The sequence below is a fragment of the Salmo salar genome, chromosome 22 (assembly GCF_965601325.2).
Source record: "Salmo salar chromosome 22, fSalSal1, whole genome shotgun sequence".
Classification (NCBI taxonomy): Eukaryota; Metazoa; Chordata; class Actinopteri; order Salmoniformes; family Salmonidae; genus Salmo; species Salmo salar.
This window is the reverse complement of record NC_138312.1, coordinates 19,932,501-19,960,357: the sequence shown is the minus strand read 5'-3', so window position 1 is coordinate 19,960,357 and position 27,857 is coordinate 19,932,501. Positions and strand designations below refer to the sequence as shown.

At 41.9% G+C, this 27,857-nt stretch overlaps 2 protein-coding genes and 1 long non-coding RNA gene across 6 annotated transcripts in view; 2 read left to right on the top strand and 1 right to left on the bottom strand.

Moving 5' to 3' along the window:
• The window catches only part of LOC106583046 (FYVE, RhoGEF and PH domain-containing protein 5), a 46,593-nt gene extending 36,507 nt beyond the window's left edge, over positions 1-10,086 (top strand). Inside the window, exons 11-20 of one of the 2 annotated variants that reach the window (XM_014166805.3) lie at positions 570-641; positions 832-900; positions 5,682-5,765; positions 5,898-5,977; positions 6,472-6,568; positions 6,784-6,921; positions 7,111-7,350; positions 7,477-7,578; positions 8,097-8,251; positions 8,369-10,086. In XM_014166805.3, the coding sequence (XP_014022280.1) occupies positions 570-641; positions 832-900; positions 5,682-5,765; positions 5,898-5,977; positions 6,472-6,568; positions 6,784-6,921; positions 7,111-7,350; positions 7,477-7,578; positions 8,097-8,251; positions 8,369-8,405 (1,074 nt within the window). In that variant the 3' untranslated portion in view covers positions 8,406-10,086. Of the gene's footprint in view, positions 1-569; positions 642-831; positions 901-5,681; positions 5,766-5,897; positions 5,978-6,471; positions 6,569-6,783; positions 6,922-7,110; positions 7,351-7,476; positions 7,606-8,096; positions 8,252-8,368 lie in introns of both variants that reach the window. The other variant, XM_014166804.3, reaches the window with a different exon arrangement.
• Positions 10,087-18,021: 7,935 nt separating this feature from the next.
• LOC145862616 (uncharacterized) lies at positions 18,022-20,556 on the bottom strand. Its single transcript, XR_014382138.1, has 2 exons — positions 20,418-20,556; positions 18,022-18,903 (listed from the first exon to the last, which is right to left on the bottom strand). It is a non-coding gene; the product is annotated as an uncharacterized LOC145862616 (long non-coding RNA).
• LOC100195900 (protein kinase C delta type) overlaps positions 19,708-27,857 on the top strand; it is a 34,963-nt gene continuing 26,813 nt past the window's right edge. For 2 of the 3 annotated variants that reach the window (XM_045705478.2, XM_045705477.2), the window contains exon 1: positions 19,708-19,924. The gene's annotated coding sequence lies outside the window, so the exon portion shown is untranslated. The remainder of the gene's footprint in view (positions 19,925-27,857) is intronic. The other variant, XM_014166565.3, reaches the window with a different exon arrangement.

The following is a 27,857-nucleotide window of genomic DNA, read 5'->3' as shown; positions in this document are numbered from 1 at the left end:
CATTAATGTGCTGTAATGTGAAAACACTTTACCTAGCATCCAACCTGCTTGCACCAATCCCTTATAATTACAGAAGAATACTGTGAAATACAAATGCCTCAATAAATTTCCTAAATTTATCCATTCATTCCGATTACGGTAGCGTTTATTTTTTTACAGTATAACACAGTACATTTTTGGGTATTGTACTGTGTGTCTATATACGGTACTTTCATTGATTCCTTTTTTATATTACTGTAATATAAAATACTGAATTTTACTTGCCACCGAGCTGCCTGTAAGCTACTTTTTTACTGCCTGTAAGCTATACTGTCAAATTCATGGTAACCCCTTTACAGTGTATGTGTGTGTGTATGTCACACACACACAGACACACACACGCACACGCACACACATACACACACTATCTCTTCCACTCCTATTCAGTTTCCAGCAGCACATCCCTTTCCGCCGCCCTCCCTCTCATTCACAAGGACAGTTTCTCTCTTTACCCATCTCTCACAGAAAAATCCCTCCTTATCTCACTCTCCTCTCTTGTCCCTCTCTCTCTCTGTCTCTCTGACACACAGGAGAATTTGTTGCGGCTGGTCCACATTGAGTACAGTGTCAGAGGCAAGAGAGATCTACTCAAGCCAGGAAGGGTGAGATCAGTGTGCCTCTCTCTCTCTCTGAACAGTGTTACTCTGTTCAACAAACATAACATAAACAGTGAATAATACCAATCTCAGACCGTGGCCTACTAGAATTCCGACACAGGATCTAAAAGCCCACTGCTAGTACACTACAGGCAGTCCTCTTGCTAACATGTTCTCTATTCCTGTGTGTTTGCAGGTGTTTGTGAAGGAAGGCACTCTAATGAAAGTTTCAAGGAAAAGCAGACAGCCCAGACACCTATTTCTGGTAACTATTACCGGTCTACTAACCACTATCCTCTTCGTGTGCCATTAAAACGTTCACTAATATTTCAGTATCACACATGGGGGTTATTCTGATCATGTAAGGGTGGGGTCTCATCCAAGTTTTCTGGATACTGTTGTGGCTGGTAAAGGCAATCAGATGTAGAAGGAGACAGGGCGAGGCAGGGAGGCAAAGGGAAGAGGCAGAGGGAGGCAGAATGTAGAAGCAGGCAGAGGAACGAGGACAAGGCCACAGGGCCACACCCAGGGTTGCAAAATACCAGGAACATGAAATAAATTCCCTGGTTTTCCCAAAATAACAGTTGGAGGATTCCGGATTTCCTGCTTATTCCCTCCTGATTCCGGGAATCCTCCAACCGAGGTTTTGAGGAAACCAGGGAATTTGTTGAACGTTCCCAGAAATTGACAACCCTAGCCCCACCATACCCAGCCAGGTGCCTCCCTCTCTCAGGGCTTGTTTTCGAGGGCCCTGCTTCCTCACAGGATGTTTGGTGTGGGTCACTGGATGCTGGCTTCCTGTGCAGTGAGGGGACTGACAGAGCTGCAAATGCTAGACACTCTGTAGACTGGGGGGAGGGACATAAAAACAAAGTCTTAAGGAAGTAAATGGTAGAAAGAAGAAAAGGGTATCATATACTATTGTGACATTTACTAGTATGTACTTTGTATTGAAATAAAACAAAATGTGTGTTTATTTTAGAATCTGTATTATATGAACACAACCCAACTAGCACATTTGGTTCCTTGGAAGTTGTGGGAATGTATGTTTTTGGTTTCACATTGGTTGTGGGAACAATCTGTATTATATGAACACAACCCAACTAGCACATTTGGTTCCTTGGAAGTTGTGGGAATGTATGTTTTTGGTTTCACATTGGTTGTGGGAACAATGCCGTATGTTTCTTGGAACAATTTGAGAACATGACTTTAAATAGAACCATGAGGAAACATGTAGGAAACATAATGCTGAAGTACTGAAATTCCCACAGAATAACGTTGTTTTTTAACATTCTCTGAATATTCTGAAAATATAAATAGAACCATAAGGAAACCTGTAAGGTAACATAATGCTGAAGTAGTTGGAGAACATTCCTAGAACATTACCAAAAATGTAATTTAATGTAACCATGTTTGAACTTTTAGGAAACATTCTGTTAAAGTAATGAAATACCAAGAAAATAACATTATTTTGTCAAGTTCTGTCACAGTTGTCGAAAGGAGAAGTGGACCAAAGTGCAGCATGTGTGTCGTTCCACATTTTCTTTACACTGTGAAACTATGCAATACATAAATAAACTGAATAACAAAACAACAAACCGTGAGGGAGCGGTGAAACATACACTGACTCAAAGATAATCTCCCACAAACCCAGGTGGATAAAAAAAAAAAAAAAATACTTAAGTATGATCTCCAATTAGAGACAATGAGGACCAGCTGCCTTTAATTGGAGATCATCCCAAACAAAACCCCAACATAGAAATACAAAACTAGAACCTGAACATAGAAATAGAAAACATAGGGGGAAAAACCCTGTCACGCCCTGACCTACACTACCATAGAAAATAACATCTTTCTATGGTCAGGACGTGACAAGTTTTAAATGTGCTGAGAATGATCTAATGCCAAGCAACTGTCCTGCACCATTCTCAGAACATTGTGGGAAGGTTGTATGCAAAATAACCATAGGACAACCACGCTCTCACCGAGCTTTAAGAAACATATGGTTCTCAGAACGTTATGTGCTAGCTGGGAGCCATTCTTTGAGGAGCTATTCACTTTCGTATTGTCTTCATGTCTCTCTCTCCCTGTGTGTCCCAAATGGGTTGTATATCAAATCAAATCAAGTTTTATTTGTCACATGCGTCGAGTTCAACAGGTGTAGACCTTGAACCAACAATGCAGTTCAAGAAATAGAGTTAAGAAACTAAAGTAAAACAATTCTATAGAAAATAACACAATAAAATAACATTAACGAGGCTATATAGATACCACCGGTACCAAGTCAATGTGCGGGGGTTCAGGTTAGTTGAGGTAATTTGTACATGTAGGTAGGGGTAAAGTGACTATGCATAGATAATAAACAGCGAGTAGCAGCAGTGTCAATGTAAATAGTCCAGGTGGCCATTTGATTAATTATTCAGCAGTCTTATGGCTTGGGGGTAGAAGCTGTTAAGGAGCCTTTTGGTCCTAGAGTGATGGTTGAGAGACTGATATGTGTGTGAGTAACTGGGTAGCTCCTCTGGAGTAGATGGCTGGAGAGGGGCAGCAGGTGTAATGTAAGGGCCTTTAAGGAAAGCGAGTCCAAACAGAGATGATGAAAGCCATCACTCACTTAGTGACATTGAGGAGCAGCGCTCAACAGCCATTAAGGCACTGTCATGGCAACCAGAGGAGAGTCACTGTCATGCTAACCAGAGGAAGGTCACTGTCATGCTAACCAGAGGAAAGTCACTGTCATGCTAACCAGAGGAAAGTCACTGTCATGCTAACCAGAGGAAAGTCTTAGAGAGGAGAGAGCCATGAGTGAAGAAGGGATTAGGGGAGGATGGAGAAGAGAGAGGGACTGTCACAGGAGGGAAGAAACAGGTGAAGTACTTGAAGCAGAAGAGAGGAAGAGAAACGTGTTGGGAAAGTGAATGTGCAGTAGTTGAGCATCTAATGCATTGTTAAAATTGAGTTTCTAGGTTGTATTTGGTACACATCTCTTAGTCTGTAATGTGTGTGTGAGAGCCTGGGGTAGAGTGGGGTGGGCCTGCAGTGTGAACACCCCTAAATCAGATCATATCAAATTTGATTGGTCACATACACATATTTAGCAGATGTTATTGCGGGTGTAGTAAAATGCTTGTGTTCCTAGCTCCAACAGTACAGTAGTATCTAACAATTTACAGCAATACACACAAATCTAAAAGTAAAAGAATGGAATTAAGAAATATATAAATACTAGGACAAGCAGTGTCTGTGTGGATTTGACTAGAATACAATAGAATACAGTATATACATGTAAAACAGTTTGCAAACATTATTAAAGTGACTAGCGTTCCATTATTTAAGTAACCAGTGATTCCATGTCTATGTATACAGGGCAGCAGCTTCCAAGGTACAGGGTTGAGTAATCGGGGGGTAGCTGGCTAGTGATGGCTATTTAACAGTCTGATGGCCTTGAGATCAAAGCTGTTTTTCAGTCTCTCGGTCCCAGCTTTGATGTACCTGTACTGACCTCACCTTCTGGATGATAGCAGGGTGAACAGGCAGTGGCTCGGGTAGTTGATGTCCTTGATGATCTTTTTGGCCTTCCTGTGACATCGGGTGCTGTAGGTGTCCTGGAGGGCAGGTAGTGTGCCCCCAGTGATGCATTGGGCAGACCGCACCACCCTCTGGAGAGCCCTGCGTTTGCGGGCGGTGCAGTTGCCCTACCAGGCGGTGATACATCCCGACAGGATGCTCTCAATTGTGCATCTGGAAAAGTTTGTGAGGGTCTTAGGTGCCAAGCCAAATTTCTTCAGCCTCCTGAGGCTGTTGCGCCTTCTTCACCACATTGTCTGTGTGGGTGGACCATTTCAGATTGTCAGTGACGTGTACTCCAAGGAACTTAAAGCTTTTCACCTTCTCCACTGCGGTCCCGTCGATGTGGATGGGGGTGTGCTCCCTCTGCTGTCTCCTGAAGTCCACGATCAGCTCCTGAGTTATGTTAACGTTGAGGGAGAGGTATTTTCCTGGCACCACAGTCAGGACTAGAGGGTCACATGCTGTTTTGTCCCTTTTGAGCTTGTTTTGTTGTTGTGGTGGTGGCTGGTTCCAGGGCCTCCACCCAGACCAGGCAGTTTCTCAGAGCAGCTGGGAGCTGGAAGGGACCGGTGGAGAATTCCTGGATGCTGCCTTATGGGCCACGGATGTTTAGAGCACACATGATGTGTGAATAATGATGTCACTGCTTTTGTCCCACTCTAAATAAGGCCCTCCAACACAATAGGCTGAAGTATGTTTTGAGGATTACAGTACGTTGGGTGTAATAAGCAAATAAACGGTGGTAACTTTTTATTGTGTGTTATATGGGAATGTCTGGTTTGAGGCGTTAACGTTTGAATGTGTGAATAATATGAAAGGAAATCCCCCCCCCCAAAATGTTGCGACCAAGGAGGTTCCTCATTGAACACCTGATTTACTAAACAAAAGGCACATCTCAATAGGTGGTCCAGGTATGACATGACATGACACAAGTGGGGGGTGGGGGCTTCCTCTTTTGTTCTCTATTGCTCCTCTACTGTTCCTCTAACAAGGCGGGAGATCAATGACATCACATCTGACCATCAGACCAACTCCTTCAAGTTTGCAGTTGTGTCGAAAAAATACTATTTTATTTTACCCTTTAGTGTGTGTGCTTTACTATATTTATACTTGGGATATCACTTTTCAATAGGACATTTTCAAAAATCACCGGAGGACGTCTTTAAGTTTATAGTGCCCCCCTGTGGCAAATTCCCTTTGAACGAGATGAGGTTTGTCTTTCCCATCTCCAGAAGTGTGTTCTTGTTCACTCCCCCCCCCCCCCCCATGCATTTAAAAGCATTGGATTGGATGCAAGCATGGCTGGAGGGAGTATTTCTCACATTCCTTTTAAATCCATTAGGGAAAGTATACGAGCACACACTTCAGAAGGGTAGAGGACCGGAATGTAGCCGTATATTTCAGGCTGGCAGACAGGCTGTATTTGCACACATGACAGTAATCATACCTCTGTCCCTCTGTTTCTGTCTCCACCAGATGAATGATGTGATGCTGTACACCTATCCTCAGCAGGATGGTAAATACCGGCTGAAGAACACTCTCTATCTGTCTGGGATGAAGGTGAGTCCCACCCCCTCCTACTGAGATGACCTTCCCTGACCTTCACACCTCACCCCTGACCTATGGCTTTGTCAACGTGTCTTTCTGTCTGTCTGTGTGCTGACTGCTGTGCTGTGTGTCCTGTTCTCCCAGGTCAGTATACCCGTCATAGACAACGTGCTCAATGCCCTGAGGATCGAGGTGAATGATGTCAGTATCACCCTGTCAGCCAGGTAAGTCAGAGCAGAGGACATCTGTCTGGGGCTTTGTACCAGTCTTGTCCATTGGTTACATACAGTATGTATTTATATGCATATACTGCATGTATATGTACACATGTATATTTATTTATTTATTTATTTTTATTTAACCTTTATTTAACCAGGTAGGCAAGTTGAGAACAAGTTCTCATTTACAATTGCGACCTGGCCAAGATAAAGCAAAGCAGTTCGACACGTACAACAACACAGAGTTACACATGGAGTAAAACAAACATACAGTCAATAATACAGTAGAAAAATAAGTCTATATATAAAGTGAGCAAATGAGGTGAGATAAGGGAGGTAAAGGCAAAAAAGGCCACGGAGGCAAAGTAAATACAATATAGCAAGTAAAACACTGGAATGGTAGATTTCCAGTGGAAGAAAGTGCAAAGTAGAAATAGAAATAATGGGGTATGTCTAATTATGTGTACAGCCTGAACACATATCTGTTTCTGTGTCCCTAGTTCCTGTGGTGAGAGAGAGGACTGGTTCCACACGCTGAGTCGGGCCATAGCAGATCATGCTGCAGGCCTGTGTACTTTCGGTGGCCCCTGCAGTGAGGTAATGAGTTCACCGCTGACACTCAGGACAGGGCATACCATTAAAGCTCACTTATAACCAATTTAACGTGTGACATTTATAAAATGCAGAATAGGTTGTTAACGTTGTTATAACGTTGTTGTTATGTTGTTGTAACGTTGTAACGTTAATGTATTGGTTTGTAATGTTGTTGTAATGTTGTTGTAACGTTGCTGCCACATTGTCTTCCCATGCAGGCACGTGAGAAGCTGTGGATGGCCCTGGGGGAGGCAGCTCCAGTGCTGGTGCCCGTGACTCATGTGATGATGTGTATGAACTGTACCTCCGACTTCAGCCTGACCCTGAGACGCCATCACTGCAACGCCTGTGGGAAGGTGAGACACACACACAGGCCTTACTGTAGGAACCCGTCAATCATACTGCTGTCATAGGAGACCCCAACCCACTGTTTTACATTACCCTGGCAGACTCTTAGTATCTTGACTTCTTGATCTCCAATACTCCTTAAATCAGAGGTCCTCTCGCTCCACCTTCACACTTGTTCTCTCTCTCTCCACACCCAGGTGGTGTGTCGTGCCTGCTCCAGGAACAAGTATCCTCTGAAGTACCTCAAAGACAGGATGGCCAAAGTTTGTGACCACTGCTATGCTGAGCTCAGGAAGAGAGGTGTCAGTATCTCAGGGGCGTGTGGTAACTCCAGCCCCTGCACCCACCGGGCCAGTCGGCCCCTCTCAGCTGTGTTCCAGAGCTTCCAGCCCCCAAGCCTGTGGAGGAGCAGGAAGAGCACCTCTTCTCTCAACCAGGTCCGCAATACTCATCACCTTTGATCTTTGACCTTTATCAGTGTAGTTCTGTAGTTCTGCTCTGATGCAAGATTCTGTGGTATGCCCTGCTAACTCCCTGATGTTGACCTCTGACCTATGTTGCAGGTGGTGTTGGGGGCTGAGGGCTCGGCCATGAGTGGCAGCCTACAGCGGCGTAAGAAGAGCAAGAGGAAGTGGAAGAGGCTGTGGTTCCTCCTCAAAGACAAGGTGCTCTACACCTTCACAGCACGTGAGGTGAGGGGGCACAGAGTCTCCCACACCAGCCCCAAACACACACACACACACACACACACACACACACACACACACACACACACACACACACACACACACACACACACACACACACACACACACACACACACACACACACACACACACACACACACACACACACACACACACACGTGAGCACTCACCCTCAATATACTCACAATATGCCCATATTATTCTGGACTCTTTTAAAAGCTTCTACAAAGTCTCTCCTGATCTGGAGAAATTCTGTGCTCTCTCTTTATTTGTACTGTTTATTGTATGTTTTTTTACAAGCTTTGTAGGTAGCTACCATTTATAATAAGCAGTGTCGTTAACTTAAATCACAAATACAAGTCTGTGTTAGTTTCCTTGTTTCTCAAAATTCTGGTAAAACATAATTGGTATATGCAGCTGAGTATATGACTTGTCCTTTATAAATGTCCCTACCTCACTCTCTTCTCTCAACACAGGACAAGATGGCATCTGAGATTCTGCCCATGCAGAGTTTCACAGTGAAGCTGACAGAGAGGCCAGAGGGAGAGGAGAGCTCCAACGTGTTTCAGCTCTACCACAAGAAGACACTATACTACACCTTTAGAGCAGACGATCAGCACACTGCCCGCAGGTCAGGCTACTCACACACACACACACACACACACACACACACACACACACACACACACACACACACACACACACACACACACACACAGTGTTCATGTTATTCACTTTTGTTTTGCAGGTGGGTCAATGCCATGGAGGAGGCCACAGTGTTATAACACCTGCCTGTATGCACAGACCAACGCTGCTGTGCATCGCCTATCGACCCACTCTCTCTTTCCTGGTGTCTTCTGCGCAAAACCATCCTTGACAAGGCTGCCATCTACAGGCAGAATGGCATACATGCAGACTGTGTGTGGGGCAAACATCCAAGAGTGAGCCTCTTCAGGTGAAAACCTCTCATTCGAGTACAGTGTACAGTGTAACTCAGACTGGGTCAGTTCCAAACTCACTACAGGACTTTGTTTGGGTCAGCAGTGGCGAACAGGACCCTGAAGAAGGACGAAACGTTGGTTGCTAGACCCATTAAATGTTTGGGAGCATAATTAAAGTATTCGACTTTCTTTTTAACACAAATATTCTGAGGAAATACATAGAGCCAGCTCAAACACACACAGGTCCCTGTGTCAAAAGACCACAACTGCATGCCACAACATGCCACAACTGTAAAACTCCTAGACAATGTGTATCAAAATGTTTGATTGACAGCCTTCAGTGCCAGTGCACATTCACACACTTGTCTTTTCTGACACTCTTTGTCTACCATGAACTTGTACATGGAACAACTTTGTATGGGTTCTGTTTTGGATAGTGCAGACCGCTGTACAAACAATACCAAATCAAAATGATGTCCTACCATGGCAAAACGCAGTAACTACGTCATTTAAAAAAATACAAACTCTTACATCAAAGTATTTTTCTGTCGGGACAGACAGTAATCTCTGATACTCCATGATATATTCGGATCAACTGGCTTGTTCTTGTGTCAGGAAACGAAATAACACATTAATCAGATAATATACCTGGCCATTAAAACAGATCAAAGATTTTTGATCAGAATTCGTAGTTACTGCGTTTTGTATTTGTTGGGCAGTATAAACAGCTTTGGTATTGTATGGAGACGTTTATGTACTGTAAGAGACTGCATCGTATTTTAAATATAGTGTAATGTTCAATTCACACATTTTGAAGTGAGGTATAATAAGTATTTGTACAGCAATGTTATTATATGATGTTACAAGCGAAAGCCATTTTAATCATTATATCTTGTCCAATGTATTCTCTGTGAACATACTTATTTTACACCACAGGTGTGTAATAACAATGCCAGAATGTGAAATGTTACAGACAGTTTTAGTATTATTCAACAAAAGATCATCTTGAAGTATATTTCATAGCTGAATGTATAGTTTTTGATCCTTTTCGAAAGGGTGGTTACATTTTTGAAGTGCCAACAGTTTCCATTTGAATGCCATGCCATGTGTTATGGATAAACGATTGATAGTCTTTATGGGAACGGCTGAAAAGTAAAAATGGTCAAACAAATCAATAAACATCAGTTTTAGCAGCAACTCAGCCCTTTTCTTTGATGCTGATGATGTCACTCCTTTTTCTCTCTTTTCGAATTCTCCTTCTTTGAGAACATCAGATATTAACAGACTATCCCTGTCAGACTTGTCAGACTACATTTTATTCTAGTCAAAATGCAACTAGTCGTGCACATCATGAGTACATGTATCTACGCTCAGTCGATACGTTCGGTCTTCATACCTGGGATTATGGGTTATACCAAGAGTATTATGAGATTGGACCTCTAACATGGCTTTGTATATAGCACCATTTAAATGTTGATGTACAGTATACAGTTAAACAATACAGTCAATAAACTCATCAGAAAAAGTTGCTTCTACCGTGCTTCCATAAAGACCAACAGAGAAGGAATGTACATTTCATCAGAAACAATAATGGTGCAGTTGATATGGCACAGTTACTTGGAGTATGTAAATCAAATCAAATGTTATTCGTCGCATACACACATTTAGCAGATGTTATTGCGGGTTTAGCGAAATGGTCAGTGGGTTATGTCCAGGTGAACATCCTACGGAAGGTCACTTCACAAACAGACAAACTCATCATAAACAAACTGGCCCTCTGTTTCTCTCGAGCTTTGAGCCTGGGGCTGATACCCGCAGAATGCTAAAAAGTCATGCAGGTGTACTTGTCGATCAAGCTGTGGTTTAGCGATACTGTTGAAGCTTGAGCCCGGTCTAGTCCTAGAAATATAGCCTCAGACTAAGCTACCTAACATTTAAAAATGGAACTATCAGGAACAAAACATCTTGCCTTGTCACGTTCTGACCATAGAAGCTGTTATTTTCTATGGTAGAGTAGGTCAGGGCTATGTTATGTTCTAGTTTCTGTATTTCTATGTTTTTATGGGGGTCATTGTTGTCTCTAATTGGAGATCATACTTAAGTAGTTGTTTTTCCCACTTGGGGTTGTGGGAGATTGTATTTTGAGTTAGTGTAAGTTGCACCTCTTCGTCATGGTTTGTTGTTTTGTTAATTCGTTTATTTGTATGTATTGCATAGTTTCACAGTTTAATAAAGAAAATGTGGAACGATACACAGAATCTCCCACCACCAAAGGACCAAGCAGCGTGCCCAGGAGGAGCAGGGATCCTGGGCCCGGGAGAGAAGAGCATGGAGGACATCCTTGACCTGGGAGGAGGTAATGGCAGGGGACAAGACCCTGCCATGGAAGCAGGTGGAGATAGCGAGAGAGGAACGGCGACGATACGAGGAACTAGCACGGCAACAACGCAAGCCCAAGAAGCAACCTAAAAATATATTTTTTTGGGGGGGGCACATGGGTTGGTCGGCGAGGCCGAGGGACGAGTCGGAGAGCAAAGAGGAATATTGGGGTGAGTCACGTCCTGACCATAGAAGCTGTTATTTTCTATGGTAGAGTAGGTCAGGGCATGACGGGGTTGTGTCTAGTTTAGAGTTTCTATGTTGTTATGTTCTAGTTCCTGTATTTCTGTTTTTATGGGGGGGGATGATCTCCAATTAGAGGCAGCTGGTCATCGTTGTCTCTAATTGGAGATCATACTTAAGTAGTTGTTTTTCCCACCTGGGGTTGTGGGAGATTGTATTTTGAGTAGTGTATGTTGCACCTCTTCGTCACGGTTTGTTGTTTTGTTTATTTGTATGTATTGCATTGTTTCACAGTTTAATAAAGAAAATGTGGAACGATACACACGCTGCGCTTTGGTCCGCTCCTTCATCATACGACAACCATGACATGCCTTGGAAGGTCACTTGATAAACTATCAAACTCTTACGGATGAGTCTACAGCTATACACAGCCAAAGTGCAGGGGCGCCTGTAAGAGGAGAACGCTATGAGGAAAATGATGAAGCGAAACAGAATGTAAACATGCGAGATCAGGATGGTTCGTACGAAGCTAGTGCTGGATACCATTGGACTATAAACGAGAGATTGTTTTCATTTTTGTCACAGGCATGACCAATGGTATTGCTTTGTTGATTTGTTAGTTCTACTTCAGTCTAATTTCTTGGTGATTTTTAAGTATCCTACTTTACTGTTTTAACTTATCATAACCAAAATTGTTATAAATGTTTTATTATTTTAGCAGACACTCCTATCCAGTGCGACTTACAGAAGCAATTAGGGTTAAGTGCCTTGCTCAAAGGGAACATCGACAGATTTTTCACCTAGTCGGCTCAGGGATTCAAACCAGCGTCCTTTCAGTTACTGGACCAACACGCTTAACCGCTAGGCTACCTGCATCACTATTTATATTGTTGTATTAGGTGGCCTTTTCTTTGATGGTATGTACAGTGGGGAGAACAAGTATTTGATAACCTGCAAAATCGGCAGTGTTTCCTACTTACAAAGCATGTAGAGGTTTGTAATTTTTATCATAGGTACACTTCAACTGTGAGAGACGGAATCTAAAACAAAAATCCAGAAAATCACATTGTATGATTTTTAAGTAATTAATTTGCATTTTATTGCATGACATAAGTATTTGATACATCAGAAAAGTAGAACTTAATATTTGGTACAGAAACCTTTGTTTGCAATTACAGAGATCATACATTTCCTGTAGTTCTTGACCAGGTTTCCACACACTGCAGCAGGGATTTTGGCCCACTCCTCCATACAGACCTTCTCCAGATCCTTCAGGTTTCAGGGCTGTCGCTGGGCAATATGGACTTTCAGCTCCCTCCAAAGATTTTCTATTGGGTTCAGGTCTGGAGACTGGCTAGGCCACTCCAGGACCTTGAGATGCTTCTTACGGAGCCACTCCTTAGTTTCCCTGGCTGTGTGTTTCGGGTTGTTATCATGCTGGAAGACCCAGCCACGACCCATCTTCAATGCTCTAACTGAGGGAAGGAGGTTGTTGGCCAAGATCTCGCGATTCATGGCCCCATCCATCCTCCCCTCAATACGGTGCAGTCGTCCTGTCCCCTTTGCAGAAAAGCATCCCCAAAGAATGATGTTTCCACCTCCATGCTTCACGGTTGGGATGGTGTTCTTGGGGTTGTACTCATCCTTCTTCTTCCTCCAAACACGGCGAGTGAAGTTTAGACCAAAAAGCTCTATTTTTGTCTCATCAGACCACATGACCTTCTCCCATTCCTCCTCTGGATCATCCAGATGGTCATTGGCAAACTTCAGATGGGCCTGGACATGTGCTGGATTGAGCAGGGGGACCTTGCGTGCGCAGCAGGATTTTAATCCATGACGGCGTAGTGTGTTACTAATGGTTTTCTTTGAGACTGTGGTCCCAGCTCTCTTCAGGTCATTGACCAGGTCCTGCCGTGTAGTTCTGGGCTGATCCCTCACCTTCCTCATGATCATTGATGCCCCACGAGGTGAGATCTTGCATGGAGCCCCAGACCGAGGGTGATTGACCGTCATCTTGAACTTCTTCCATTTTCTAATAATTGCACCAACAGTTGTTGCCTTCTCACCAAGCTGCTTGCCTATTGTCCTGTAGCCCATCCCAGCCTTGTGCAGGTCTACAATTTTATCCCTGATGTCCTTACACAGCTCTCTGGTCTTGGCCATTGTGGAGAGGTTGGAGTCTGTTTGATTGAGTGTGTGGACAGGTGTCTTTTATACAGGTATCGAGTTCAAACAGGTGCAGTTAATACAGGTAATGAGTGGAGAACAGGAGGGCTTCTTAAAGAAAAAATAACAGGTCTGTGAGAGCCGGAATTCTTACTGGTTGGTAGGTGATCAAATACTTATGTCATGCAATAAAATGCAAATTAATTACTTAAAAATCAATGTGATTTTATGGATTTTTGTTTTAGATTCCGTCTCTCACAGTTGAAGTGTACCTATGATAAAAATTACAGACCTCTAAATGCTTTGTAAGTAGGAAAACCTGCAAAATTGGCAGTGTATCAAATACTTGTTCTCCCCACTGTACATCAAAGAAATTACATATTTACACTGTTATCTATGTAAAGTATACAAATGAATAAGTATTGGACCAGATAGTTTCTGTGTGTGCTCTCCCCTTTTGAAGACTATGCAATACAGTTTCTGAGAGAACCTCAGACACACACATCAGAAACATACACAATGTGATGCCTTTTTACTTCAATTCCCCTCTTCACATAACATGGGTTAAAGCTGATGATGATACCAGTGATACACATTGAAAGATTCCTGCCTCTTATTTTCATTGTGATTGTTGTATTATGTGATGTTATTAGGTGATGGTCGTATCTCAGGTAAGTACCTAAACAGGTGTGTCTCTGGGCTTCTGTGGTCGTTGTTTCTGTGTAACTATACTGCCTACCTGCAGTAATCTAAAGCACGTGGGGTTTCCTGATTCATTTGATGTATGTTTACAGTATATCTATGTGATGACATTTTGGAGCAGTAATCTAAGTGCATGGGTGTTGTGTTGAGTCTTGAGAACAGTAATTGTGAAAGGTTTATGATATGGACTCTACCTCAAGTCTACTGTAGCTTCAGGTTCTATCTCTACAGGTGCATTCATCCCATACTGTCTTTGTACCTACCCTGCTTCCCTGCTAGGACTGAATTGATGGTAATATGACACAATAAGATAAGCTAATTAGCCATATCAAAGAGTTCCACTGAGCCCCAACTGACCAGCAGACCAAGGAAAGTAACGCAGCAGCTGGTATGAATAATTAAAGTTCAGAAACAGCACAAAACATTTTGTCCTACTTCTTTTCAACGCCTGCAATATTAATGGCCACAAGTTCAACAGAACACTGAAGGACAACAGCAAGAGCTTTACAGCAAAACAAGATCTTGTTTTCACTCTAATGGCTGATCCAGCCAGGTCCTCTGAAACTATATCAAAGCCTGGGTTTGATCTCAGAGTACACAGACTAACAGAACCTTATTAAGGTCAGTGAGGAGAGAAGAAACGAGGGGAACTTGATAGTATGAGCGAGGACAGAAGACTGGAAGATGTACGGTGCAGGGGTTGAGGGGTAATGTGGAAGTAGCAGGGTTCAAGACTGAAGTAGAGGCATGTTTGGATATGTTAGATAAAGATAGAAAGATGCACTGAGTGAGATCAGAGGAAGCAGTGAAGGATGGATGAAGAAAGAAATGGGGTTGCTCTAGTTACCACCATCCCTGGAGTCATTGTGACCCAATACTAAGTCAGTGCTGAGAAGGAAAGAGAGGGAGAGAAACAGAGAGAGAGAGACTACAGGAAAAAATCCCTCTCTAAAGAACCTGAAAGACATTTTGCTCTACTTTTCGCTAATCCATCATGTCCTTTCCCACTGGGCACAGACGTCAGTTCAACGTCTAGTTTTGATTTACATTTGGTTGAGTTGTCAACCATGTCTTTGCATTTAGGATAAAAGTTGGGTGAAAAAAAATATATATGAAATGCCCTTATGTTGATGACATTTTGCTAATACTATTAGTTTTCCACGTTGATTCAACATCATCACATTTTTTTGGTCTAAATTAGTTGGAAACAAAATTGATTCAACCAGTTTTTGCCAAGTGGGTTGTGCTCTCCCTCTACCTGAGCCTGTCTCCCCTTGTTCTCAGTCTTTCTCTCTCTCTCTCTCTCTCTCTGCAGGAGCCAAGGAAAGAGGAATCAGAGACGGGTCACTGTGAGCATGCTCAGATCAATGGAGTCTGTCTGTGTTCTGTAGAGCCCTCAAGTTGAGAGTGGAGCTCTAAAGATATACAATGACAATTATGTCCCTCCTTGGAAAGTTTTGGATCCACAATCAGGAGAGTTACAGTGTGTCAACCATTGACTGGTGGAGGGATGTAGAAAAACAGAGAGAGTGAGTCAGAGGAGACAGAGCGATAAAGAGTTAGAGAGACAGAGAGAGAGAAAGGTGATGTTTAATTGAGGCATGTTTAATTAAAAGGGCTTTTCTCTCCAGTGGTTCCAGTGTGACCTTTCCTCCTTGTCAGCATTCCAGGGATGGTCCATCCTCTACACTGCAGACAGGAAACACCTGACCAGGCTTCAGGGTCAGGGGTCAGTTAGTCATCAGGAAGCAGGGTGTTTATTTGAAAATAAATAATAGTAATTTTTTAAAAAGCAGGGCGTTTGATTTCTGTGAAAGTCCAAAGTAAGAAATGGATAAGAAATGGAGAGTACAGTACACAGGAAGGGGTAACGTGTTTACCAACAGAACATATCTAGTTCAGATTTAGTACAGAACGGATTTTGTGCTTCAGATCAGAATGTACCAGTGTCCATTTGATAATCAGGCTAGCATGGCATGTAAAGCATGACAAACAGATGGACAAGCCTCTAGGTGTTTGTAATTTCTTCAAACCTTTCAAGTTTTCAAGATAAAAAATCAGTTAGTCAGTGGCTAAAATAGGAAAGTAAGGTTTTGCTGCTTTTAGAGAGTGATAAGTGTTCAATAAAGTGCTTCAATGTTTGATACTCAGACTGTCTCCATGTATGTGTAAAACATCTCAGTGTTGGCCAGAGCAATATGGATTGGTTTACCACATGCTTGTGTGTAAGCCAATTTAATGGGAAGCTGATATCTTACTCTCTTCTCCTTTTCACGTGTGTGCACACACTCGCGCACGCACGCACGTACGCACGCACACACACACAAATAGTAGCCTATTCATACAGAATGCCACTGTGTCAGTTTAAGAGCAATGTTATGGTTTGATGAAGCTCAAATGAATAAAGACAGGCTTCAGGACATGTGAAGGAAGGAGACAAGAGGAAGCGACAGGAGGACACGAAGAAGAGAGAATGGATGGAATAGTAAGAGAGGAAGGACATATAGAGAAAGGTTTGCTTTTTTAGCAGAGGTCAGGATGAAAGGACAATTCTCTCCTTTTTTAGGTGTTTTTGCTTTGCCCTCCATCCATCCCTTCCTCTCATTACTCACCCTGATGTTTGCCCTGGCACCACAGGGACAACAGCAGCAGGCATAACCGCAGGAAACGTCTGTGTTCCCTGCCCTAACGTCCAGTGCCAATATGAAAACAAAGTTACACACTGTCTGGGGCAGGACACACTCTAAAAAGTAAAGGTCTGGCGGTTGGCAACCAACTTTACAGCATTACTACACCCGACCGGAGTGTGGACCTAAGTTCATCTTTCGATCACCAATATGCTCCTAAAAACCAATGAGGAGATGGGAGAGGCCGGACTTGCAGTGCTTTGAGCATCACAAATAGAACCAATTTCTATTTTAGCGCCTGGCCACGCAGACAGTCACAGAGGTGCAATGACTGAATAACATGCATGTGTACATTTATTTTGCGACGGTCGCGCACGTGACGCAAGCCATGTGGTCAGCATGTAAGGTTCTTCAAAGAACTTTGAGGGTCTTAGAAGAAGCCTTGTTGAACCCCACATTTCTTCTCTCACAGCAGTGCCACGGTCATAGGTACGACATAAGCATTAGGAGGTTGAATATGATCACTCAACCACTGGCACCTCTTATTAGAAACCACTGTCTTTTATTTAAAGTTGGGAGTACAACACCACACCATGGTGATTATGGATGTGATTGATGAGAAACCAAATGTGTGTCAGCCTTCACTTCCAATTAGAAATACAAGTCTGTGTGCCACCAATAAACTTTGAATGGGACTACAAATAGCCCTATAGGAGCTGGGACAGATTGGCTAAATTTAGAAGCTTCTTGTCTCTTATAGCCAGAGAGGTGGGCGGGTGGGGTATGATGACTCTTGATTCACTGCCTTGTATGGGTGAGGAGGATGGATGGCTGGGAGCATGTAGGTGGGACTGGATGGTTTAGCCAAGCCTCCAAAGGCAGTTTCTGGCTGCTCTAACCCAGGGATCATCAACTAGATTCAGCCGCGGGCCGTCTTTTTCTTGAGCGGATGGTCGGGGGCCGGAACAGAATTATAAATAATTTGTAGAATGCAAATTGACCGCAAGAAACCAAAACAGATGTTTGACTAAAACGTAATCTTTTCAAACCTTGCTGGCATTTGAATACGATCACTTCATGTCTCTCTATTACATGTGGGACTACTTGGAAACAGATTTCTTAAATCACTTAGAGATTATTTTTTATATCCAACAATATAAATTCCCCACAAAAAAAACTAATATTTATTTATTTATTGCTCAGAAAACTTGGGGGGCCAAATAAAACCCGCTCTAACCTATGCTTGTTTTCTCTCTCTCCCGTGTGTGTGTGTGTGTGTGTGTGTGTGTGTGTGTGTGTGTGTGTGTGTGTGTGTGTGTGTGTGTGTGTGTGTGTGTGTGTGGGGGGGGGGCTGACCTCTGCCAAAAACATGTTTTCCTGGAAAGAAAGTTACAGACACAGCCTTGAATTCTGCAGCCTATTTATGACCTTTACTGGGTTTTATTTTCAACATATAAACACTGGCTAAAAATCCATTGGAACATTTAGAGGACTGAATCTTGTTGATACTGTTTGTTACAACAATAGAAACCTGTATATCTTCTTTGAGGCATGTCTCCAAGCAGTGAAAAGGACAAATGTGGTAAAACTAGATCCTCAAGGGCAGACATTTACACGATGTACTGTGCGGGTAAATGTACAATCTCTCTCTCTCCAATTGATTGTACAATGTACCAGTCAAAGGTTTGGACACACCTACTCATTCTAGGGTTTTTCTTTATTTTGACTACTTTCTACATTGTAGAATAATAGTGAAGACAACAAAACTATAAAATAACACATCATGCCGTAACCTAACACAACGTGCCACTGGAACACATGAGTGATGGTTGCTGATAATGGGCCTCTGTACGCCTATGTAGATATTCCATTAAAAATCAGCCATTTCCAGCTACAATAGTCATTTACAACATTAGCTATGTCTACACTGGATTTCTGATCAATTTGATGTTATTTTAATGAACAAAAAAAATGAACATTTTCTTTCAAAAACAGGGACATTTCTAAGTGACCCCAAACTTCTGAACGGTAGTGTATATTTTATATTTGAGATTATTCAAAGTAGCCACACTTTGCCTTGATGACATCTGCACACTCTTGGCATTCTCTCAACCAGATTCACCTGGAATGCTTTTACAACAGTCTTCCCACATATACTGAGCACTTGTTAGCTGCTTTTCAGGTCAGGTGATTGTGGAGGCCAGGTCATCTGATGCAGCACTCCATCACTCTCCTTCTTGATCAAATAGCCCTTACACAGCATGGAGGTGTGTTGGGTCATTGTCCTGTTGAAAAACAAATGATAGTCCCACTAAGCCCAAAACAGATATCTTATCGCTGCAGAATGTGGTGGCAGCCATACTGGTTAAGTGTGCCTTGAATTCTAAATAAATCACTGACAGTGTCATCAGCAAAGCACCCCCATACCATCACACCTCCTCCTCCATGTTTCACGGTGGGAACCACACATGCGAAGATCATCCGTTCACCTACACTGCATCTCACAAAGATACAGCGGAACCAAAAATCTCACATTTTGGACTCACCTGACCAAAGAACAGATTTCCACCGGTCTAATGTCCATTGCTCGTGTTTCTTGGCCCAAGCAAGTCTCTTCTTCTTATTGGTGTCCTTTAGTAGTTGTTTCTTTGCATCAATTTGACCATTAAGGTCTGATTTATGCAGTCTCCACTGAACACTTGATGTTGAGATGTGTCTGTTACTTTAACTCTGTGAAGCATTTATTTGGGCTGCAATTTCTGAGGCTGGTATCTCTAATGAACTTATCATCTGCAGCAGAGGTAACTGGGTCTTCCATTCCTGTGGTGGTCCTCATGAGAGCCAGTTTCATCATAGCACTTGATGGTTTTTGCGAGTGCACTTGAAGAAACTTTCAAAGTTTGTGAGTGTGTGATATGGAGGTTGGAGACATGTTTATTTTAACAATATAAAGAACAGCTTCTATAAACAACGACAACACTGCCATGTTGCACTGCGTCTTGCTGTTGGAAAACCACATTAATGTTAGACTTTTGGCTGTCGCAGATGCACCTCCCCCGACTTCACTCCTCGACTTTCGTCTACAGTCGGTTGCTTTCGCCTCACCACTCAAACGAAACCCCTCTCTCTCTCTTACACTCTGTTGGGAATGCACCTGCCCGACGTCACCAATGACAAGCCTGCGAGTGAGCGAACGGTCGAATGTTTTCTCAAACACGATCTAGATTTCCAGTGTAAGATACCTGCCAGTCTAGGTGCCGAGCACAAGAGAAAGCAAACGTGATCAGGAACACTTTGAACACGAAGGTAAGTCGACTCCTTAACATTGAAATCATTGCAACATCATTGGAGGAAATCTTCAGTAGTTGACAGAATTAAGACAGTATAACTGCACATTGACAGCACCAGGGGAGGACTTACTTTCGATATATTCACACAAGTGCATTATATATATATTTTTAAACTAACTTTAGTGTATTTTAAAGTTTGAGTGAGACTTTGACACTACCACATCTGCTGATTGTTGAAAATGAGCAAGTTGGCTACAAAATAATCACTGCGGTAAAGTGTTCGGTAACCTACGCGCGCTTCAAAGCACGAAAACCGATGCGAGAACCCTCCATCTCTGTTGATGTAGGTAACCTATGTTCTGTAGGAATCCTTACACAAACTTTTCTCGCTTGCTCTTGGTAGATTAACTGTCTGTCAAATGTATTTTGGTTAGTAATTTTATACGCATTACTCACACTCAGTTTTTGTGAGAATGAAGTTGAGCAAAAAGAAACATCAAGCAACTTACCCTTGTCTAGTGTATTTCTTTCCATGGGTCTTGATGCTGTCATGGTATTTAGAATGGATTGTTATTTGTGCGGAGGGATCTTGCTCATTTCAGCCACCGCCAGTCCTTGATGTGTGTGATGTTTCACTTTCATTTTTCTCCACCCCATACCACAATATTGTAATTATATATTACCATGGCTGCCACAGATTTGGGACACTCCTGTTTGCTAGTGCCACTTGTGATCTAGGAATGCTGCACCTCAAATCCATAACCGCAAATTGTGTAATTTGCTGTCCTTGGTGCCAATCACCACATAGTACAGTAAGTTTATACAGTATATGATCTATAAATTAAAGATTTGTAGGCACTGGCCCAGTTGTTTTTCAACATTTGTCTGTGCTGCCTACTGAGAGGAAATGTGCAGAAAGATGGTAAACTAATTATTTTGGTAAGGTTGAATTCATTGTGCTCAGTGGTGTAGTGGTGTCTGGAGAAATGAAGATACTAAAATGTTTCCCAAACAGCCTGCCAGGCGAAGGAAAGGTGCCCTGTGTGAAAAATGATTTGAGAAACAGTGACATGTTTTCTGAATGACCTGAAAGGATAAATCCCATATTGGGCCAACTTAAGATGTATTGTGCAGGTAGATGAATACTAGGCATACCATTGAAATTGATAAATGAGGCCGTCACCTGAGTCAGAAATTCACAAGTTTCAGATTAAAAAAAATATATATATATATATTTTTTTTTATTGACAACAACATTGGATATTTTAAGTTCTGGCAAAAGTCCACTTTTGAGGTCTGGGAAAAATCTACGAAATTATGATTTGAGTGTAGTTACCCTTTAATTCAAGTGGCAGCCACCTAGCACTGTTTGGTTAGCGGTGTAAAACAGAGGGCCACAGGATTGATGCAAGTAATCATGAAATCATTCTACCAGGTAGGCATAGGCTTCTTTGTAGCTAGTTAACATTTAATTGAGAAGGTTTCTGGGAAAGCCTTTCCATCTATGGTCTATCAAAAGACTGTAAGGCCTATCATTAGCATCCCTATATTTTCCCTGTTACTTAATTGTTTGAAACCTGGATGTTTTACTTTATATTATGAGTCATGTCTTACCTTGCTTTGAAGTAGCCAAGACAAAATTTGACCGTAGAAATGTTGATGGAAATATTTGATAAACGCTTCCTCATAACTGCTATGCTCTTTTAGTGAGAGATGTAATGACAAGATTTGAAAACGGTGATTAGTAATAGCCAATGAGAGCTCGCCAGAGAAGAAGGCAGTGAGATGGTGTTGTTTTGCATCACCCAGAGTGTGTAGACTCTCCAGCAGGAGCGACGACTGCTACTGGTATGCATTTGTCCTTGCCGTAGTGTCAAATCGTTACAGCTCTGACAAACTCTTTACACACAATGTTATTCAATTCCAAATGTGTTGGCAAGATATTTCAACTTTGTATGGCAAGCGTGAAAGTCTGACTGCTTTGAGCCACAGCTCGTTGTAGCTATCTAATCACATCCTTGTTTTTGCGAGACAGCGTGGTATCCAGAATCCTCAAGACCCAGAGAAGAATGTTGGGGTGTGTGACCCTCCACCCTCCCCCCATTTAGAGATTACAGGAAAGAAGTTCCTCCTTTGCTGTCTTATCTGGGATCTGTTAGCCTTAGTTGACACCTAACCTGACCGTTTGTGTACTTGACCATACTACTTCATTGCCTTGCCAATGACTTGTTTGGCAAGACGACAAGTCGACTAAAGCAGAAACGGTGTGTCACCCAGGCTACATATTTTGTCATACAGTTTTTCATGATCTCTTCGACGGGCCACAATAGGACAGTAAAGGTAATCCTATACACCTGCATTGGATGCAGTAGGAGACAGGAGAGGTTTGTCTATTGGCTACTCTGCTTTGTATCTGGGTTTGAGGAGACCGTTGTGACAGCTGCTCAGTGAAGAGCTGCCAACGCAGCACTAGTCAACAAGGAAGCACAACAAATATGGCCAGCTACCCTCTATGCATCTGCTAGAGCACAACGTGTGTGCTTGTACTTGTGATTTATAAGTAGGCTTATTTAACTCTGCTTTGATTCTCTCTCTCAAATTATTAAGCTGAGGCTAAAGGCTACTAGTAACACTCCACACTAGCATAGCCAATAAGGCAAACTCTTTTAAGAGGGCGAGTCATATTTTTGAAGCGCAACTGTCTTTGTGTCCCTAGTCTCTGGAAGGAGACAGATGGTGGTAGAGCAGAGGTTCCTAAAGTTTTTTTTTTGCCGTTGAGTCCATTTTTATATCAAAATAATAATAATGACCCCACCATGTAAAAAAGTGATACAATCAACGGGCAATGTTGACTTGTTTTAATTGGGACCATGACAGTCTATTACTAATCCGTTGGCCCAGTACTTTTGACCATTTCAGTCTGAAGGAAGTATGGTATGAAGTGACTGAAATGCGTCAGAAAGTTATTGGGAAGTTCAGAAGATCATCAGGCAATCATTTTGTATGATCTTCTGTGTGGAAAAGGACGTAATCCTTTAATGATGATCTCCCCCCCCCCCCCCCCCCACTCTGATTTAGTTTGTGTCTGGTCTTGTCCACCTTGTTATAATGAGTCATGCGCAGCTTGTGGGCATTGTAGGACAGACAGGGTGGCAAACAGGATTATAAAACACACAAACACAGACCTTTTGTTGTCTGCTCTGTTGTGGTTTAGGCTACATGGCAATTATGTATTATTTATTCATTTTGACCATAACTGCTCCCAGGCATGGCTCTCAGCACATCACACACAGCGAGAGTGAGTGGAAGAGAAACACGGGTAATTGGGCTGAATCTACAACACGCTCCCATACTCCATTATTTATCCCAGCAGTTAGAGAGGTGATGAGCTAGCTTCTTTTTTTTACACATTCTGCTACTTATAGTGACACTCTCGAAACACGTTCTCTCTGTCACCCACCTTGGATGACAGCAGTCTAGTAGCACCCAATGTTGTCTTCTTACATCATTTAGCATCTCTCTCAGCACCATGCTTCTCTCCATCTTACCCTGTGGTGTATTGTTTGTCGGTCTACCTCAGTCCCCACTGTGCTCTCTGTTGTCTGGCCATTGCACGGTGCTGTCTGCGGCTTGTGGTAATCAAGACCGTGTCGACTGTGAGCAAAGCAGAAATGGATACCTTAATGCAGAGAGAGGCGCCTACACGACAAATCACACACACACACACACACACACACACTGATGAGCAGCATTCCTGTTATACTGAGTTAAATGAGCAGGTTTAAGGCATGCAGCAGGAACTAGGTTTTTATTTTTTTAATTAAATTTGTTAGTGGAATGCTGTAACAACACAGAATAGAACAAATAATACAAGTCCCATGATGGTAGTGACTTCCCATTACTCCTTATTTTATTAACCATTTATTCCCATTCATTTACTTTAATAAAATATTTCTTTTATTTGATGACTTTCATTATTAATCATCTCATTTCTATAGAGCTGCTACCTATGCTGTCTGACAAAATCACTATTTTAGTAGTTCTTTCAAGTAAATAAGGCATACTTTTATCAATCACTTAGATAATGTATTTTCCGGTAGAGATACCTCGCAAAGTAACTGCTTTCTATCCCTCTCCTGCGTTCTCTCTTCTATCGGTTAACGAGGTCTCCGTGTCTGCTCAACACAGACCGGACAAGTGCAATGGATTATGGTCATTGTAGTTAATTACCACATTTCCAGTGCTAAACTATGTAGAATATTGGCTTATTGGAAACTACAACTCCCTACTACATAGCACAGTTCGGGCTTGATCTGATTAATCTATACAGAAACTGAGCATCGAGTTCAGAGGGGGGAAAAAACAACAAAATGGAAATCAAATAATTGAACCGACGTCGGTCAATTAGTTGTTTAAAAAACGAAAAATAACCATTTGAACCCATAGCCACAGGCAAAAAGCTTAAGGCCGTCGCTCAAAAATTATAATGGCAACAATTTAGTGTAACCATTTATGTATTACAAAGACATTGTGTAAGTGTTTGTATTGATTTGAGAGTCGGGAAAGTGAACGCGAAAGCACTCTGAAATAAATGCAACACCGTGACCACAGACACGCTGCTTTGACCTTGAACTCGTTATTCCACCTCTCTCCCTCTGACTTTCTCTGTCTGTCTGGTTGGAATGTCTCATTGACCTGTGTGTGTTGGTGTCTGCCTATGTGCGCTCTAGGCTGTGTCTGCTGTCATGACCTCTGTCAGTGTGTGTGGCGTAGGTAGAGTGACGCATTATCATCTGATGGACGGGAAAGGAAGGTTTTCATTTAGTCAGTATAGTCTCTACTGTAGAATACAAACTTCCTCGTACTCAAAGTTATAAGGGGTGTTAAAGTGATATGCAAAACTGTGGAAATGGGTTTACATATTATATTACAGAGTGTGTTGTAAGACAGATACAGATAGTGTTGCTAGCATTTTGGGCTTTTGAGTCTATCAAATCTAGTCAAATCAAATCATGTTACTACTTTCTTGCCACAGCAGTAGTCACCGTTAAAGAGAGCATGTCATGGTGGTTTGCATTCATTTTGTTTGTCAAAGCTTAGGTGAAAGTGGAACGCTTTAGGGAATGGTCATATTCCAAGTTGATCACAAAAGTGTCTTTTAAATATTCACTAATCATTGTAAACCCCTCCCTAAACGAGAAGCCTGGGGAAGTCCAATGCACAAAATCAGCTGAAAAATCGATGGCGCCTCGCAACACATCAAACCAATCAAATGCCTCGTTTGGGCAGAGGAGCTCAATAGATTAGTGTCGTAGGTGCAATTGTGCGTGAGTATAGCTGTGAAATCGCAGATTAAGACCCAATCAAAATATGTTGATGTAGCCTATACCTTGTTTGTGGTGACCGTACGACTGTAACAGGAGCAAACATAACCTTTTGCAAAGTAAATCTTCTTTATTGCGAGATAACGGGACCTGTCATGCTGAGTGATGGGTTTTCAAAAGCAGAATGTGGCTCCTGTCCCAAGCTTCTACTCATATAAAAGTATATACAGTGCATTCGGGAAAGTATTCAGAACCCTTTACATTTTCCACGTTTTGTTACATTACAGCCTTATTCTAAAATGGATTAAATTGTTTGTTTCCCTCATCAATCTACACACAATATCCCATAATGACAGCAAAAACAGTTTTTTTGCAAATTTTAGCAAATGTATAAAAAATTCAAAACAAATATAAAATGTACATAAGTATTCAGACCCTCTACTCAGTACTTTGTTGATGCACCTTTGGCAGCGATTACAGCCTCAAGTTTTTTGGGTATGACGCTAAGTTTGGCAAATCTGTATTTGGGGAGTTTCTCACATTCCTCTCTGCAGATCCTCTCAAGGTCTGTGAAGTTGGATGGGGATGAAGACTGTTAGCTGAAGCCAGAGTCTGAAAAGCACTCAATCTCAAGTAGATCTGAGACATCAACCATATAGTATGGGTGCTTCTTGATCAGAAGGTGTTTGCTTTGACACCTGGAAGGTGCTACCCATGCTTCCAGAACTTTCAAATAAATCTGTTGCACAAATTGAACTACGAGGAACTAGTGTGGTGGATCAGCAACCACAAACTGAACTTTCACTGTGAGAAGAAGAAACTGTCTGCTCGTTTGGCATGCAGACAGACGCACAAACGTTGACTGTTGATTTCAGCTATAGTGCTGAGACCATAGAATGGAAATTATCTTCAATTCCACAGAGAAGTAATGTAAGAAAGAGGAAAGAAGATGTAATACTGAAACCAATGACAATGTAGACTCACAAAACATGTGTATTTACTTTTATAACGTTACATTCTTTGTTGTGTATTTTGTGTAATTATTTGAATAGAACATATTCTGTGTTCCTTTTTTTAGTGTTTATTTTGGTAATTATTTTTACTTACAATTTGATGTCTGAAACTTACATTTTTTCCTCAATTCAGAAAAGTAAGGGAATTGCGCTCAGAAAGTTGTTGACAATTTTGTCACGGTTACCCTCATTGGCTGATGTGCAATAAACAGAGACACTCCCATGAACACCTGACGCTCCAGATACTCTACTAGTCTAAAAGGCCAGTTTTATTGCTTCTTTAATAAGGACAACAGTTTTCAGCTGTGCTAACATATTTGCAAAGTGGTTTTCTAATGATCAATTAGCCTTTTAAAATGATAAACTTGGATTAGCTAACACAACGTGCCACTGGAACACAGGAGTGATAGTTGCTGATAATGGGCCTCGGTACGTCTATGTAGATATTCTATTACAAATCAGCCGTTTCCAGCTACAATAGTCATTTACAACATTAACAATGTCTGCACTGTATTTCTGATCAATTTGATGTTATTTTAATGGACAAAAACACAATTTTTTCTTTAAAAAATAAGGACATTTCTAAGGGACCCTAAACTTTTGAACGTTAGTATATATACTAAAATGCACAAACACAACTTATCAAAGAATTAGCAGATAGCACACATCAGACACTCATTTTACAAGTGAAATAATACCAGGGCATATCAAATCATAGGTACATACACATAGCTGCAACCATATCCACTCACCACTCCCTCTCACCACATAGCCTTACCTCCCCCCCCCTCCCCCCATTTTTGTTACACACAAATCACCATTGAACCATAGTGTGGACCTAATCGACAGCCAATCCAATGAGATGCTCGTGGAACAATGACGTTTGAAGTAGGCCTCACCATTTCTCTGAGCCAATGAAAGTTTCCGGAGTCCAGAAGACAATCGTGTATTCACCCTTGGCAATTTTCTTGCCCTCCTTCTCACTTTGACCTGTGTATGTGCTGGCTGTTCCTTCAGAATACAAACCTGATCCTTGATTATTGTGAAACTGCTATTACCATCGATTTATCCACTTTCAATAAATCACAGACTGTTGGCCACACTTGATACACTACACTTTTACCATAGCCTGTAGGTAAACTCACCAAAATGTCTCTCTTTTCTTTATGAGAGTGTTCAAGCAGAAGAGGGAGGGTTCTTGAAATGTAACAGCTAATCAAAATGGATTGGGAGCCAGTGGACCATTCAAACCGTTTTTGCAATACAGAATTCTCCAAACAACAATGTGATTTTGGAAGTATGGCAAAATGAGACTATCCCCTCCCTACTTCATTTATGCTTGCTCTATTGCTCTAGCTGTGTGTAAGGACGTAGGGTTATCTTGCACAAGCAGCTGCCATATAGTTTAACCATATTAACACAGAGATTACGTATTAACAGACAGAGTAGTAAATTACACTGACACCCTTTTTTTCCAAAGTCAAAATGGCAATTTCAGTTCTCACAATGAGCAATAACTTTAGTTGAAAACATTCTTCTTTGACTTGACACGCAGTAGATATTATATAATCCAGGCTGACGTAGGTTCAGGTTCATTATTGCATGGAGGCTG